At 31.2% G+C, this 15,336-nt stretch overlaps 1 protein-coding gene across 1 annotated transcript in view; it reads right to left on the reverse strand.

Moving 5' to 3' along the window:
* LOC124371923 (mediator of RNA polymerase II transcription subunit 14-like) overlaps positions 1–14,889 on the reverse strand; it is a gene marked incomplete at its 3' end in the record, with an annotated part of 54,890 nt that extends 40,001 nt beyond the window's left edge. Inside the window, 5 exon segments of the mRNA XM_046830295.1 lie at positions 36–161; positions 2,106–2,279; positions 4,258–4,390; positions 8,022–8,236; positions 14,764–14,889. Of these exon segments, the coding sequence (XP_046686251.1) occupies positions 36–161; positions 2,106–2,279; positions 4,258–4,390; positions 8,022–8,170 (582 nt within the window).
* Positions 14,890–15,336: the final 447 nt, after the last annotated feature.

Below are 15,336 nucleotides of genomic sequence, written 5' to 3' on the forward strand. Positions count from 1 at the left end.
CCCCATTTTACTTACTCTACTATGAGATCGGTTACCTTGAGGTTCCTCATCTGAGGGAGGAGGTTGCCTGTGACCAGCCGATGTTGGATCACTTGGTTTAGACGATGTAGTGTGGCTCTACGTTCACTTGGGGTTATAGGATCTGGAGGCACTATCCTTTCCTGGAATCATACAAATCAGTGAGATTGACAAAAAAAATTAATTTATTAAGTATTTAAACTAAATAACATAATTTTTTTGATTTGCGATATTACAAACTGCTTTATGAAATGTCACGCGCAGAAAAAGCAAATTCCACAATTTTGATATTTTTTGAGTAACTCAATAATAATAAACTAACATAATTTACTAAAATTGTTACCTTACTAAAAAATCTTTTACTATTTTTATGGTGTGCATACTTGTAATCATAAAATATTTATCCTATTACATATTCATAAACATATGTTACTCAATCCAAAGAGTTATACCTGTAAGGTCTATAGACTTCATATTTTAAACTTACATGAAATCTTGGTATGGCATAATACAGCTTCCAAATATTATTAAAAATCAGATTCCTATCAAAATATTAAACAAAAATATATAATCCAAACTAAGTTACGAAACAGGAACAACAAGAATTTCTTGAAAGGGTATTATAATACGCAGTTGGGCTGAATACCACTGAAAAGTCATATGAAGACTTTTGTAATTACAGAATATAAATGAAGGAAAGCACAAAAGTGAGTAGTCTTATTACAGAACAGCTGTTATTAATGTATCTTTAAAATGAAATCACACTAGTCTAGGCTAAAAGTAATAGGCTATATGTAAACTAACTTAACCCTTTGAGTGCCGGAGCATTGCTGTCAGCGATCCCGCATTATATGCAAGAAATGCCAGAATCGCTGTTAGCGACTTCTGCAGTAACGCTTATATTTTATATAGTATTTATCTACATTGGCTCAATGACTATACATACGCATTCCAAAAGCTTCAACATAACTTTTGATGTAGGTTTTCTTGCATTTTGGTCAGATTCTGATTTTTACGGCGGTTGTAAAGTGAACGCGTTAGTCGCGTTTAGAATCGGCCGCTATGCGGACGAGCCGTCACGTGTTTTTGTTTGCGCTGCTGTTTATTTCACAAATGATATTGAAAGCTTTTAAGTGTAAATGGGTTTGTAGTGTTAGTATCTTCAAATTATTTCGTTTGTTTTTGTTGTTCTAGTCTGTGTGTAAGTAGAACAATGACGGCCGGCGATCGTAAGCATCTAGTACTTTACTAAATACGTTTGTATAGTTTTTATATTTTTGTGTTTGTTCAGTGATATTAATTTATAAACAATGAGTCGTAAAAACATTGCTGACAATGAAGACCTAGTATTGCAGGCATTAGATTTAAGCATTATCAGTGTAGACAATACGCAGAGTGTTAGGTTAGGTTAGAAAATTTTTAATTTTGTAGTGGTTCATATTTTCATATTTATTTTCCAAACTTTATTTATAAGTATAAAAAAAATATTTATATGTCTTTTTGTAAAGAAATAAATGGAGTATAAGATAGAATAACTAAAAGTGAAATAAAATATTTCAATAACACTAAGTTGTGTCAAAATAAAAAACAAAATGTTTTTGCTCATAAAGTTTTTGTTAATTATTTTTTTATTTGTATAAAAACGTTAAATAAGTGATCAATGTATTACATGTATAAAGAAAATATATTTATCTAAAAAAAAAAACAAAAACCCAAGACATTTTACCAATAAATAAATTTGTTATGAATTTTTAAGCAGACCCTTGCAGAATCAGGCATTTTCACTCGGCATTTTATGCATACCATATAGCAAAACGCTACGGCACTCAAAGGGTTAATTTAAGCTAGTCATTTAATACAAATTTCAAAACATAAGACTAGTTAATTTTAGTACTAACCTATATCTGAAAAGTATTGTAACAATATTAGGTATTGTACTGTAACTGTTAGACAAAAAAATAAGCATATAAACATATACATATATTCATATATATATGAATAATTAAGAAAAATTCCTACAATACAACTTTCAAACTGGGTATTCTGCAACATTTAACGAGTTTTTTGTTGACAGAAGATGTACTCACCCTGATGCAGGATGGGAGGCGAGAGTACGTGCCTGTGGTGAGCACCTCTACAGCTGCTGGGATGTGGAAGTTAGGTAGCCTAGCCTGTACCAGGGTATCACGAGACATGCGTGCCAACATGTCAGCCGTATCCACAAACAACATTGACTGCTTGTCCAGAAAGGCCATTATATGCTGCAAATGGTGTAATGCGAATTTTAGTAATTAGTTTAATCTTAACAGACTCATTGTTATTTTCGACTGATACATCTGGATACTGGTTATCCATCGGATAGGATAGGTTGGTTGGCTCTCGGACAGGTCATTTGATGTTCGGGTAGGGTGGTTGGTCCTTGTATGGAGTAGGTTAGTACATGTGTTACAGTCAGGTAGTAAGGTTATATTTTCAGATTTTTTTTTCGAAGACCAATATATTTGCCCTGGGTAGGATTAAAATAAGGACACAACTAGTTGCAGCAATGGTTAGTTAGAATAGGTTAATACACAAGTGGGACAGTAGTTGGGGACATTTTCGTTAGTTTAATTCGAAAATATAGGCCACTAAAAGTAAGTGTAGTTGGTATACATAATGCATAAGTATTAATGAATGTTATTTACGCCATAATTTCTTTTTAAGATAAATGGAATTATAGCCTATGACATATCTAATTGTCAAGTAGGCTTTCAACACATCACAGACAGTTATAGACACTTTGGGAAACTGCAGCTCTGCTAAGAAAGATTTTCTCTGCCAAAAGAAAGCAATAAGTATTAGTGATGCCTTACCCTCTTGTGGGTCATGTAGAGGCAGTTTCTCTAAGCTTAAAATTATGACCCTAACTAATATTTATATTTATCAAGAAAACTTGCTTTTATCAAAGAAAACATGAATGATTTTACTTCTCACTTTAATTTACATGATTATAACATTTGTCAAAAGCATAAATTGGTTACACCAAACGTTAGGCTAAGTCTCACAAAAAGTATAGCTATCAGCAATATCTGCTGTATAATAAGTTACAATTATCTGTAAGATTTTGATCCATTAAGAAATTTAAAGTATTAGTGGCAAATTGGCTTAAAAACGATCCATTAAGAAATTTAAAGTATTAGTGGCAAATTGGCTTAAAAACAAAGTTTTTTATTCATTCAAGTTGTGAATGTTGTACATCTTACAAATCTTATTATAATTGTGAAAATTATGTAATGGCCAATAAAGATCTTGTATCTTGGCACGAAAACAATGCATGACAAATGGACTTTGCGGTCTGATGCCCGTTATCTAAAAGATCCATTTATCTTTGACAAAGTTGATAAAAAACTAACATTTTAGAATTTTTTACACAACTATTTTATATTACAGAATAATTCTTTAGAGTAGAAATAAAATGTCACTAAAACACATAAACACGAAGTTAATTGAAGCTTGTTCTGAAAGTATAGAAATTTAGTAAACAAAAACTATAGCTAGTGGGTTGATACTGGCTTAATAACTTGTTAAAACACATAAATCTGCAATTTAAATAAAATTACATTACAATCTGCAGTTTAATAAAATTACATTAAGTTAAACATTTTGGCATTTGATATGGGTATCATTCATGTACAATCGATGACATACTTTGGAGTGAGTACTTTTTGGGATATTACTGAAATCTGTAACATTCAATATAGACAAAAACACAAACTAGGCAGTATTAAAACTGTAACTGCAAGAGATAGAAAAGGAGCAACTAAAATGCAACTTGACGGTTCAATCCCACCACACATTTAAAATTCTTTCCTTCATATCTGTGTCATTCAATAATGTTTTGATGTAACATTGTACGCCTTGTAATTTTTCTTTAACATTCCATGATATTTGGAAAATACATGTATCCAATTCTGAAAAAATTAAACGAATAAACAATTATTTTAGCTCTAGCACTTGTTTATTCTCTTGGTTCCGAGGAAGAGTCTAACACTAGATGCTAACCACTAGTGTAGTGTGGGTAGTTTTTTTTATTCACTTCACCCAAAAAGATTTGAAAAATGTAACAACTTACATAGAAACTATAAATATTTAGGCCTACATCATAGAGTTACTAAGATAGTATACAAAACTTTCATATAAATAAATCTATTATTCAAATGGTAAAAGTAGGAATGTTCTGAATAAATGATCAGTACTTACAGCAGACTTGTCCACTTTCGAGGCACTGTTGGCCCATTTGACAAGAGCCAGCAGTCTGACAAACAATTGCCTTGTACGAGCAGAAAATGTGTAGATTTCAATCTTTCTTTCGATGTCAGTTTTACGTGGTAATCTGAAAAACATCGCATTGTATCATATTTTTTTGTCTTAAATAATATTTGCAAGAACAAGTTAAGTAGGAAAAAATATTGAGGTGTATTCATAATCCAAGAAAGTAAAGAGTTATATTTTAATTTGGTATCACATTTAAATAAAGAAATCTAGATTCATAGAGTATCAAACATATTGACTTTATCTATTCATATTTATCTACTAACCACAAGTTACAAAAAATAATTTTATTGAATAATTATGTCAGCTTATTTACTATATCTAACTAATAGATCATGTGTTTGTATCATAGCTCTCATGGTTTCTGCTTATCGTCATGGATCACCCTGTATATTGAGTGTAAATGTGTTTGTGTAATACAAGGTAAAGTAAACCAAATTTTATAGTTTGAAAAAATTGCACTCGATTGTTGATGATATCAATAATAGTAATGGCACCTGTGCTAAGTAATCCTATAGAGTTCAGAATGAGTCATTCAAGCAAGGTGACGATGCAATTGGTGGGTGGGTGTGATTTTGCGAGAAATCCGAAAAGCCACTGCTCCTCGGTTGTCAAACCCAGCATTTGTGCGCATATCTTCCGTCTTCTCTCGGGTATAAAGGAACCGAGTGAGGAGTACCACATTTCAACATATCGTTCATAACTCAGTGACAATGTTGTCAAGCTCTTGACTTGGTAACTTGTTTAACTATTCTATTATTATAATGTAATTGAATATTTTCCTCACAACATATTTATTGTTATTATCCGTATATATTGTGAAAAACAGTTCATGCAATATATTTTAAACAAAATAATATTAAGACAATTGAATTTTAGCACCAAAAATAACCTGGTGAATTTCCCAATAGTGCAGTCATTGAAGCATTATTGGTCCGAATTTTTTTACTGTGAACCGAATTGCATACAATTTTGGAATTCGGTCCATCTTAACCCTTAACTTCAAAAGTGAAAATGATTTGAACTCCGCAACCACCCTGGGGGTAGTTGCCACCCCTTCTCGGGGGTGAATTGTTTTTTCTTCTAAATAACCTCGGATATCGATAGTAGGCCTAATTTTAAGCAAAAAATCATCTATACAGTTTTTCGAAAAATCCAATAATTTTCAAGTTATTGGCAATTAAAAATTCGCATTTTTTTCACGTTTTCATCGGTTTTTTGCAAATATCTCCAAAAATATACGTTTTATTAAAAATATTATAAATAACAAAATTGTAGCAGGTAAATAAATAAACAATTTGGGTTTTTATAAAGTATTCTAAGTGCAATATTAAGCTAGATATTAAAGATCAAAGGAGTTTTTTATTGTGTCTGAAATTTAATCGATGTGGTCAATGCCATCTAGCGGCGAGCAGATGCATTTTAGGCATTATCATAAAAAAGGGTTTTGTAGTGCTTGAAATAAGCTTTAAAATGAACACTATTAAAAGTCTTTTGCACGTAAAATAAGTGAGCTGTATTGCAAATAAGAGGAGCATCTAATGTTTTTTACTTTTAAATCAATGGGTTTCATAAGTGCCATTTCCACCAAAATTAAAATTAATCGTATTCCGCCTAGAATTAACTTTATTATGAAGAGTTTGATAGGTTATATCAGTTTGGCTGCTTCAGAACACATATTTTTCAAAAAAGTAACGATTGAAAAAAAAAATTCAAATTTTAAAAAACCACCTTTTTTCATAATATCTCCAAAATGACGACATATACGTATAAAAGTGTAAGAATGAAAAATTTAGGTATTTTTCTGACAAACAATTTGGGTTTTTTGTTTTTTCTGTCAAACAAAAATTGACGGAGAAATGATTGTTTAAAGAGCGCGTGGCAGCGCAATCACAGCCTCTCTTAAGCCCTTTAACCCTTCACCGTTTGAGAAAAAGGTTTTTTTACTACATATTGCAATGAAGGATGTTGTAGCTCTCTTAATTACCTTTACAATGGTTTTTTATAAATTGTGATAGCATGAAAATTGAAGGAGTTATGGTCCAAAAACTTATAATATTTTTTTCTACTTAGTAACTGAAAGTTTCGGAGTGTGAATATCTGGAGCAATGTGAAAGTACGCAGTATAATAGAGACCCAAAACTATTGTAATTGTGTACATATATACATAATATGGCTCACAAATTTTTGAAACGTAGGCATGAATACATACCAACGTTCTTATATGTATATATAACACATTTGAGTGAATTTTATATAATTTGTAAATAATTTATTCAATAAATGGTAATTTTTTACTCTAAATTTAATTATTTTTAAATATATAATCATATATATTTACTGTTTTAATTTAGGGGTAGTTTTAAGGGTAGAAAAGCTTAAGAATATGATAATCATTTTGAGAGTGTGGAATAGTATTTAAATCCTTTTTATTTTTCAAAAAAAAATTTTTTTATTTTTTATCAAGGGGTAGTTTTCAAGGGTTGAAAGGGGGTTAAAAATTTGATAATTATTATAGAGAATATAAAATATTACTTATTCTATACTTACATCTTTTTATGTCATACCAAAGTATTTTTTTGTGATTTTTTAATTTAGGGGTTGTTTGCAAAGGTTGTAAGATTTTCAAGGGGTTGAAAATGATTTTAATATGAGGTAATTGTGTTAGAAAACACTTTACAATTTCACCACTTACTATTATACATGTTTTCTAGCGATAAAATGGCTCAATTTCAATTTTTCCATTAAGGGGTTGTTTACACCCCTTAAAAATAATAGGCGGAGTTCAGATCATTTTCACTTTTGAAGTTAAGGGTAAGATGAGCCTAATTCTAAAATTTCATTCAAATCGGTTCACAGTAAAAAAATTCGGAGGTAAGACCGTATTTTTTCGCTTCAATGACTGCACTACAAGAAGTTTTAATCTAGACTCCCAGGCACGGATCAGAGACAATCAATTAAAGTTTTAAACAGTTCTCCTGAAGTACCTAGGCAAGATAATTTTACAAAATAAAACATATTTTGAAGCTTATGTACCTAAAAAGTGAATCCAGTAACCAAAACTTTATTTATTTTAAAATTAAGTAATTGTGAATAAAATCAATTAAAAACCAATTACAAAATTCTATTTAACAAATTTTCAATTTTGTTCTTTGGAAAAGTAATCACTGGATACCCTAGACAATGCTTTAGTGAGTAAAATGATATAAAAATCGTACTAATCTGATTAAAAATAAGGTCAGGACAACTGAAATTAACATTGGACATATGGTACTGCTACTGCGTCCTCTTAAGTAAAAATATACAGTACCTTGAAACCATAATATAAAGATTGTGTGGCAAATAGTATGCAATACCTAATTCTGTTTAGAGATTACATACCTAGTATTGCCATGTAAATCGTGTTGTCATTGAATAAATGAAAATTGCCTTTATCAAAGAGGCAGAATATTGTGAATATTATGTAATAATAATGTATGTTTGAATCATTTTGCCAAATTGAAAAATAGAGTTGGAAATATGGAAGTCACTATCAATTCATTCTGTTTTTTACCAGAGTATTTATTGTTTTATATTTAATTCATTATATTGAATAATATTGTGTAATGTATTTTGTTCATTATTGGCTGCCATATATTATCATGAAGTATTACATAATAAAAAACAGAATCAAGTGAGATAAGAAAACTTACAGTTCCGCCAACACTGTGAGCTCATGGTAGGTTCTTTGCACGATGAAGTCGATGAGGACCCCAAGAGATATGGAGCCTCCCCTGGCCCCCTCCTGTGGGACATTGTTGCCAACAGGAGTCTGATGGCCTTCAAGGGGCACAGGAGCCATGTTTGTGAGCTGTTCCTAAGTTATTACTGACATGCAATCCGTCTTCTTCTTCAGGCATTCATTTTGCTGAAACAAACCGTTGTAATATTATTTATCTTAATGTAATAAAAATACTGACAAATCCTAAAGCAATTACTTTGACCATTAAAACACACAATAAATTTAACTTCAAATTGAAATAATTGTAAAACTTAAATGATGAAAAGAACTAGGCCTTTGAACAGATCTTCTTGACATAAAAAAATCAATTTAAATTGAATAACTCCACACTAGATATTGCCAATCCTACACTTACTTAGATGTCCGCCGTTTTTTTGAAATTAGCGATGCAGTTCTTAATAACATTATATATATATATTTGGCAATCATGAATGGTATGTGACAAACTTAGTAATTTAATCTTTGCACAAAATACAGTTAACTCTCAATTATGCAGGATAGTTAAGATGACACTGACCATGCTAACCTTCGAAAGGGTTTGCTCAAAGATCAAACAAAAATACTTTTAATTTTAAAATACAATAAAATCACGTTTATCAATGAATAAAGTTATTTTGTTGAGATGTAGATTTCAAGTAAATTATACGTATAAACTAAAAATATAGCCTAGTTTACACAAACTATGCTATGGTAAAAAATTACAATACATATTTTTATGAAGGTTTAATCATCTTGACAAACTGTCCCAGGAACAGTCCTCTGCTAAGGATGCAGAAATAGGCAAACTCTATCTTTGAGTACATGGACTTCTTCCTTGTGAAAATTGGCCCTTTCATGTATCATATGCTGACCCTCCTTCATTAAATACATTCACATGTGCACATCCACATGCACACAGCGCATACTCTGATAATAATTTTCCACTATTAATTGTTAATGCACCCTAATTTGTTTTTATCCTCGTTATTGTTTTCAAAGTTATTGCAAAACTATGCCCTTGTTTTCATTTATAGAAAATTTATCAATATTTATCAGTTGTTATTGTTCTGTAGTTGTTGCAAATGCTTGCCTTATATTTTGTAATGTCTATTTTGTTAATAGGCTATTTTTATTACTAATGCATTATAATTGAAATGTATAATAAAATGTATACTCATATATATTACACGAGTGTTGCTAGATATATTATTACATAAATTGTATAATGTAAATTATTTTACATTATACTACTGTTGTATTGAATTGACAGATGCTGTTGAAATAAAGAATAACACTGCTGATAGGCTACCCATGAGCTACCTTGGCTGCAGTAAAATAAGTGGCCATCAACACAATCGAATCATGATTATCGATTATAAATAGTGATACTATCGAATACATTTGATCTATACATATTTATAGTATATCATTGCCAGCTGTTTTTATATCGTTTATCTACTGAGTAGGCTAGTGACATTGGCAAGAACAATGGCAATGACCATGCAATTATTGCCTTAAAATGTATTTTTAAACATTGTACATTGTTTTAAATGGTTAAAAAATAATGACCTTGCTCTTTTAAATCCAAAGTAGCATATCCTGTTTGTAGCGAAGAGATTTAATGGTGGAAATCAAATAGTGTTTTGCTGCAAGAAAAGTCAGAACAAATACAACATTGCAAAAAACACACTCTGGGAAACTTTTGAACATTCTAAATTTGGTATTGTAAATATAAAAAAAATCCTGTACTATTTTCATTGAAATAAAACAAACTATGACTTTTTAATTAATAAATGTAGTTTTGACCACATCATTACCTGCAGAAATACTATTTCAGATTGGCTAAAGTAATCGTAAGTACTACGCTGCTCAGAGTTTAAGTTTTGTTTTTATTTTATGTATCTAGGCCATATTTATTTATTTATATACGGCAATACAACATATTTCACATCTTCATCATAAATAGTTTAACCAAGAAATCTGAAATATCTGAATTTGAAATAAATACATTTCTTTTACATATAAAAGTATAGTTTCACTATAATATGATTTTAGAAGCCTAGATAGCCGCCGAAGCCTCTCGCCTGGCCCACTACAACAAGCGGTCGACCATCACGTCGCGGGAGATCCAGATCGCCGTCAGGCTCCTGTTGCCGCAACGAGCGAGCCCGCTCCGCACAAACGGCCTTTCCAAAGGCCACCAAAAACTTGTTCGTTTTCACTTATTTAACCGCTTTCAGTTGTGTAAACAGTGAAATTCTGTTATTGTATATTATAACAAGAGCAGCTCTCGACTTGTTTTATATTGAAATTACCTATTTATAGTTTTTTAATTATACAAAATTCCAGGATCTTTACAATTCTTTTGTTGATATATTCAAATTTCAAAAGCAATCAACACATGATAATTGTAATTTTATTTTTACTTACCCGATAACATGGCATATTTATATAAAAAAAAAAACAATAAATTTACATAGATGTTAATTCTAATTAGTTAATTCGACTTGTTTTATATTGATATCACCTATTTATAAAGTTTTTTAATAATATAAAATTCCAGGATCTTTACAATTCTTTTGTTCATTTATTCAAATTTCTAAAGCAATTAATACATGATAAATGTATTTTTTTTATTTACCCGACAACATGACATATTTATTCCACCCCCCACCACATCAAAAAAAAAAAAAAACATTAAATTTACATAGACGTTAATTTTCTAATTCATCGATATTACAGAATTCCATATATTTTCATATATACACTTGGGTCTTCTCCAAGAACCAGGGTCATCATCACATACATCATACATCACGTATCGCTGAGAGCCAAAAGTTACACTTGAAAATGTTTATTTCACGTAAAAAGACTCGTTACCATTACGGGTGTACAGAAGAAACGACTAGGTACACGTTAAATACCGTTTTAAAGTCGTAAAACAGACGGTTACACGTGATATCGTGTTAAAAAGTCACGGACCGTCCAACGCGCATGTACGTGGAGATAGAATATATAGAGTGAACTGTTAACATGCTTATATAGGTAGGAGGTGGCTTAACCTGATTGGTCGTTCACTATTCGACCAATCAGAGTCGACGTATCCGTTAACATACATACTTTTCCCAGCTTCTAGTTACTACGGTTAAATAGAGTTGTCACCAACGGTTTATTTACAATTGTCAATACCTAGACAGGTTGTAAATTTGAAAATAAAAAATAATAACATAAAAAATACATATAATACAGACTGGTGAGTGGACATACGCGCTAGAGAGGTGTGACTGTTAACAAGTGTAATTCTGCTCGGTTCTTGCGAACCTGATGGATTGCTTGATTGACACCTGTTATGTGATCAAAGCCAGTGTATTTTAAGTAGAAAATAATGAAATAAAAATAGAAATCTATGTACGTCAAAGATATTATGTAATATAGTGGTTTTTTTCTCCTTTCCTCCTTACTCTGCACCATGGATTACTTTCCATTAAGGGGCGAATGTTTAATTAAAATTTCAACATGTTTTTATCTGTTAACAACTAACAACGAAACCTTTCCACATAAATAAACGATATTTGTAATTTTCATTTGCTGTTTGCACCGACTTTAAAATTCGATACGTGTGTTTGAACCACGATCTGAACACCTGTCAATCTCCGTAGTCTCTTCGGACTAAAGTAAGTAGAAAGTTAATTAGCGTGGATAACAGCAAATATTTTACACATATACTTCGTTGCAATCGATTAATCGGTGATTGTTCTATTTTTCAAAGTTAATAAGCGACCTTTTGTTTAAAAAGCCTAGATTTTAGAACGTAATTCAGCTCAAATATCAATGCTCAAAGTTAGTTCAGAGTAAAATCGTGTTTAAAAATAATTGAAAATGAAACCGTGTTTGGTTATTGAATTAAAATGGCGGCAAGAACAATGACATATGTGTGATCCTTGTTTCACAAGGAGTCAGAGATGTTTATCCTTGAAAATAGTACAAGGTACTTAAATGTTATTGTTATGTTTGTAACATTTTATAAATAGCCTATAGATAGTTTTTCATATATCAATAACATATTTATTTTTAAGATTTATAACCAGCAAAACTATATATTGTTACTTGAACTACCTATTACATAATTTGGTCCAATATTTTTAATTCAGTATTTTTAAATGGTCATGAATATGAATGATATCAATGATTCAAACTATGATTTGATTGTGTTGGTGGCCGCGTGTTATTCTGCAGCCATTTTGGTCTCAGCTTCTACTTCCATAATGAAGTTTGTTCTTTGTTATTCTCATTGTGGAGCTAATAAGTGATGTTTTACTGCATATTCAATGTAAAGGTAGTGTCATGAGGGAACTTTAATGTACATTACTTATTATTGAGTCAGAATAGACAGAAAATACGTAGTGTTGTTTTCTTTTACTTCTTAAAGTGAATTAAATTCTTTGTATACTTCTACAGTAGCCAATAGCGGCCATTGCCCTGTTATGTAGAATATGGTGGTAATTGTAAAAGTAACGGCTGGAGCGGCATAATACGAGTTTCACTTATTAACTTATTGGAATCGTTCTACAGAACAAAACAATATAAGGTTTGACGGGGTAGAAATGATAAATAACGAAGTTGTAGAACATAAAGAATAGAACAGCTTTTCACATGCAGAGCAATATTTCCATGTTGTATATCCACGTTGAGCATCACGTGACCTTTCGTGACCCGTGATTTAACCTTGAGATGAAGTCATTGGATGTGGTGCCATCTTTGGAAACGTAAATGAAAAATAATACTAAAATGAGCAGAATTCTGACCCAGATAAACAATGTTTTCTTTAATTTCGAGCTACACATTAATTAGTTGTTATCGGTTTGAGACGAGTGCCTCCGGCCAAAGGTGCTGCCACAGCCCTTGCTGATGTCAACAAAAGAAAAACATCCCTCAAGATAGTACCTATCAGTAAAATATCAAATTCTAGAGGGGCTGATCAGAAATATAACTTGAAATGTAATACAACGAAAATACACTCATTATTAAAAATTCCATGTTCTATTAAAAAGGAAATAATCTCATTTTGTTCAAAACGAATACTCCTAACATACCTGACAAAACACTATGACACACAACATTCTTCAAACTAGTTGATGGTTGATCCATGATTGACACGCACTCACTTCGATCCGAACTACAGTACACGATATCTTGTGAAGCACTAACTACAGCCCAGGATACGCTATCTCCCCCCCAGCTGCCAAATACTTAACATTGAAGTAAACAGATATCCAGACACAAAACACAAACAGATCATTAAAACTTAACTATTTATGAATAAACACCCTAAAACCATATTATTTGTTATTTGCAACCCCCCCAAAATCATGTATATTTTTTTCAGGAGGATGAGCAGAATACATTGATAACATCAAATTCGTGATTTATAGGGTCGGCCTTTAACCTCATAGATACCAATATGATAAAGCAAGTGGGTAGGGTACGATAAGCGGACCCGGTTTTTTATATCGAAGAATATAGTCATCGATACCTAATATTCGCATCTCAAATCATAGACTATCAATCGATATAAAAGTACCTATAGTCCTCAATAACAATCATATGTTTTAAATTAAAATATGAATTTAATATTTACAGTGATCAAACAAATTATTATAACCAAAATTAGGAAAAGTGAAGATGACCATATTTACTACTCTCACAGTTAAGCTTACAGTTGTTTCTTTCCCACAAATTTCACATAATGAGTTTTTCGGTACGAGTCCAACATGTTCAAGCCACGAAAAAGCAACGTCGTGTAGTTTTCTAAAATTGACTGCCATTTTTAATAATCAGAATTACTTATATAAAATTGAAATATTATCCTACGTGTATTATTTTAGTGTTTACAGCTAGCTATAGATATAAATTATTTAAGTTAATAGTTTAAAATAATTAATCAGTATCGATTGATTATATCAATGGTTATGATTAAGTCATATCGTTTGCCAATATCGATATAAAAAACCGGGTCCGCTTATCATACCCTACCCAAGCAAGTTTGTAATATTTTTAGTACTCAAATATTAGAGATCAGCCTTTTCAAATTTTATACTATGGAGTACTGATGGTACTATCTCGAGGGATGTTTTTCATTCGTCGCCATCAGCGCAGAGCACCTACCACAGCCCGTGCTGATAGCCAGAGGCATTACTATTTAACTATTAAATCCTTTTACAAGACAAACAATATCAGTCTTCCCAAAATTTAACTGCTTATATTAGTATTTAAAGGTACTTTTAAGGGGTTTCCTTTTGAAAAAAAAACAGCAAATATTATGGAGTGGATAATATAAACATTTACAATTTTTTAGACTAGGCCCAGCCGGTTTACACTTCAACAAAATAGGCTAAGACTAGATTTCAAGTTTACTACTAAGTCTAGGCCTATACCTTAAAATCTTCTATGTCATTCTGTAATTGGATAAAAAAAACTACTAATGGTTTTCTTATAATTTATATATTCTGTTTTTTTAATTGCAAATCATTAACTTTAGGCTATACAGGGTGTAAAACTAGATTTGTAATGTTAAACACAGTTTTAAAAATAATATGAGCACAAATTAAAATGGTAATTCGAAAGTAAAACAATTATATCACATTACAACAGGGCGTATAACTTAATTTACTTACAAACAATGAAATGAGTTTCTCGGCGTATTCACTTCTGATACAATCACAACACTTGACACAACGACGACACCGAGTCAAATAATGGAATGCAATGGATTGATGGATGGGATGTAGAATGGAGAAGCGAGCTGGTGTCCAAGCAGCTGATGATGTAGCTCTATCCTGATTGGTTAAAATTAAAACTGGAATAACAGATTTTATTGGTCGGTTTGGTCCACTCTTGAATATTAACCGGTGGATCGGTAGTGTAAGAGTGAAGCCCGAAGTTTCATTTCCGTGTCTTGAGAGTACGACCGGTGAGAAACGGTACCTATGTATGTATCTACTAGCCAAGGGCCAAAATTGGCCTAGAGTTTTTGGAAAGGGAATTATATATAATTTTATGTATATATTATGTAATATATAATAATTTTATAATTCAATGTTTATTGAAAAAAATAAAATTCGGCTATTGCCATTGATACAAATTTTATTGGTATATAATATGGGTATCAAATCCCACGAAATATAGAAGCTTTATATCTTCGTTTTTCATTTAAATAAGTGAAATACTATAATATAAATAAATAAATA

The sequence above is a fragment of the Homalodisca vitripennis genome, unplaced genomic scaffold (genome assembly GCF_021130785.1).
Source record: "Homalodisca vitripennis isolate AUS2020 unplaced genomic scaffold, UT_GWSS_2.1 ScUCBcl_2275;HRSCAF=6851, whole genome shotgun sequence".
Taxonomy (NCBI): Eukaryota; Metazoa; Arthropoda; class Insecta; order Hemiptera; family Cicadellidae; genus Homalodisca; species Homalodisca vitripennis.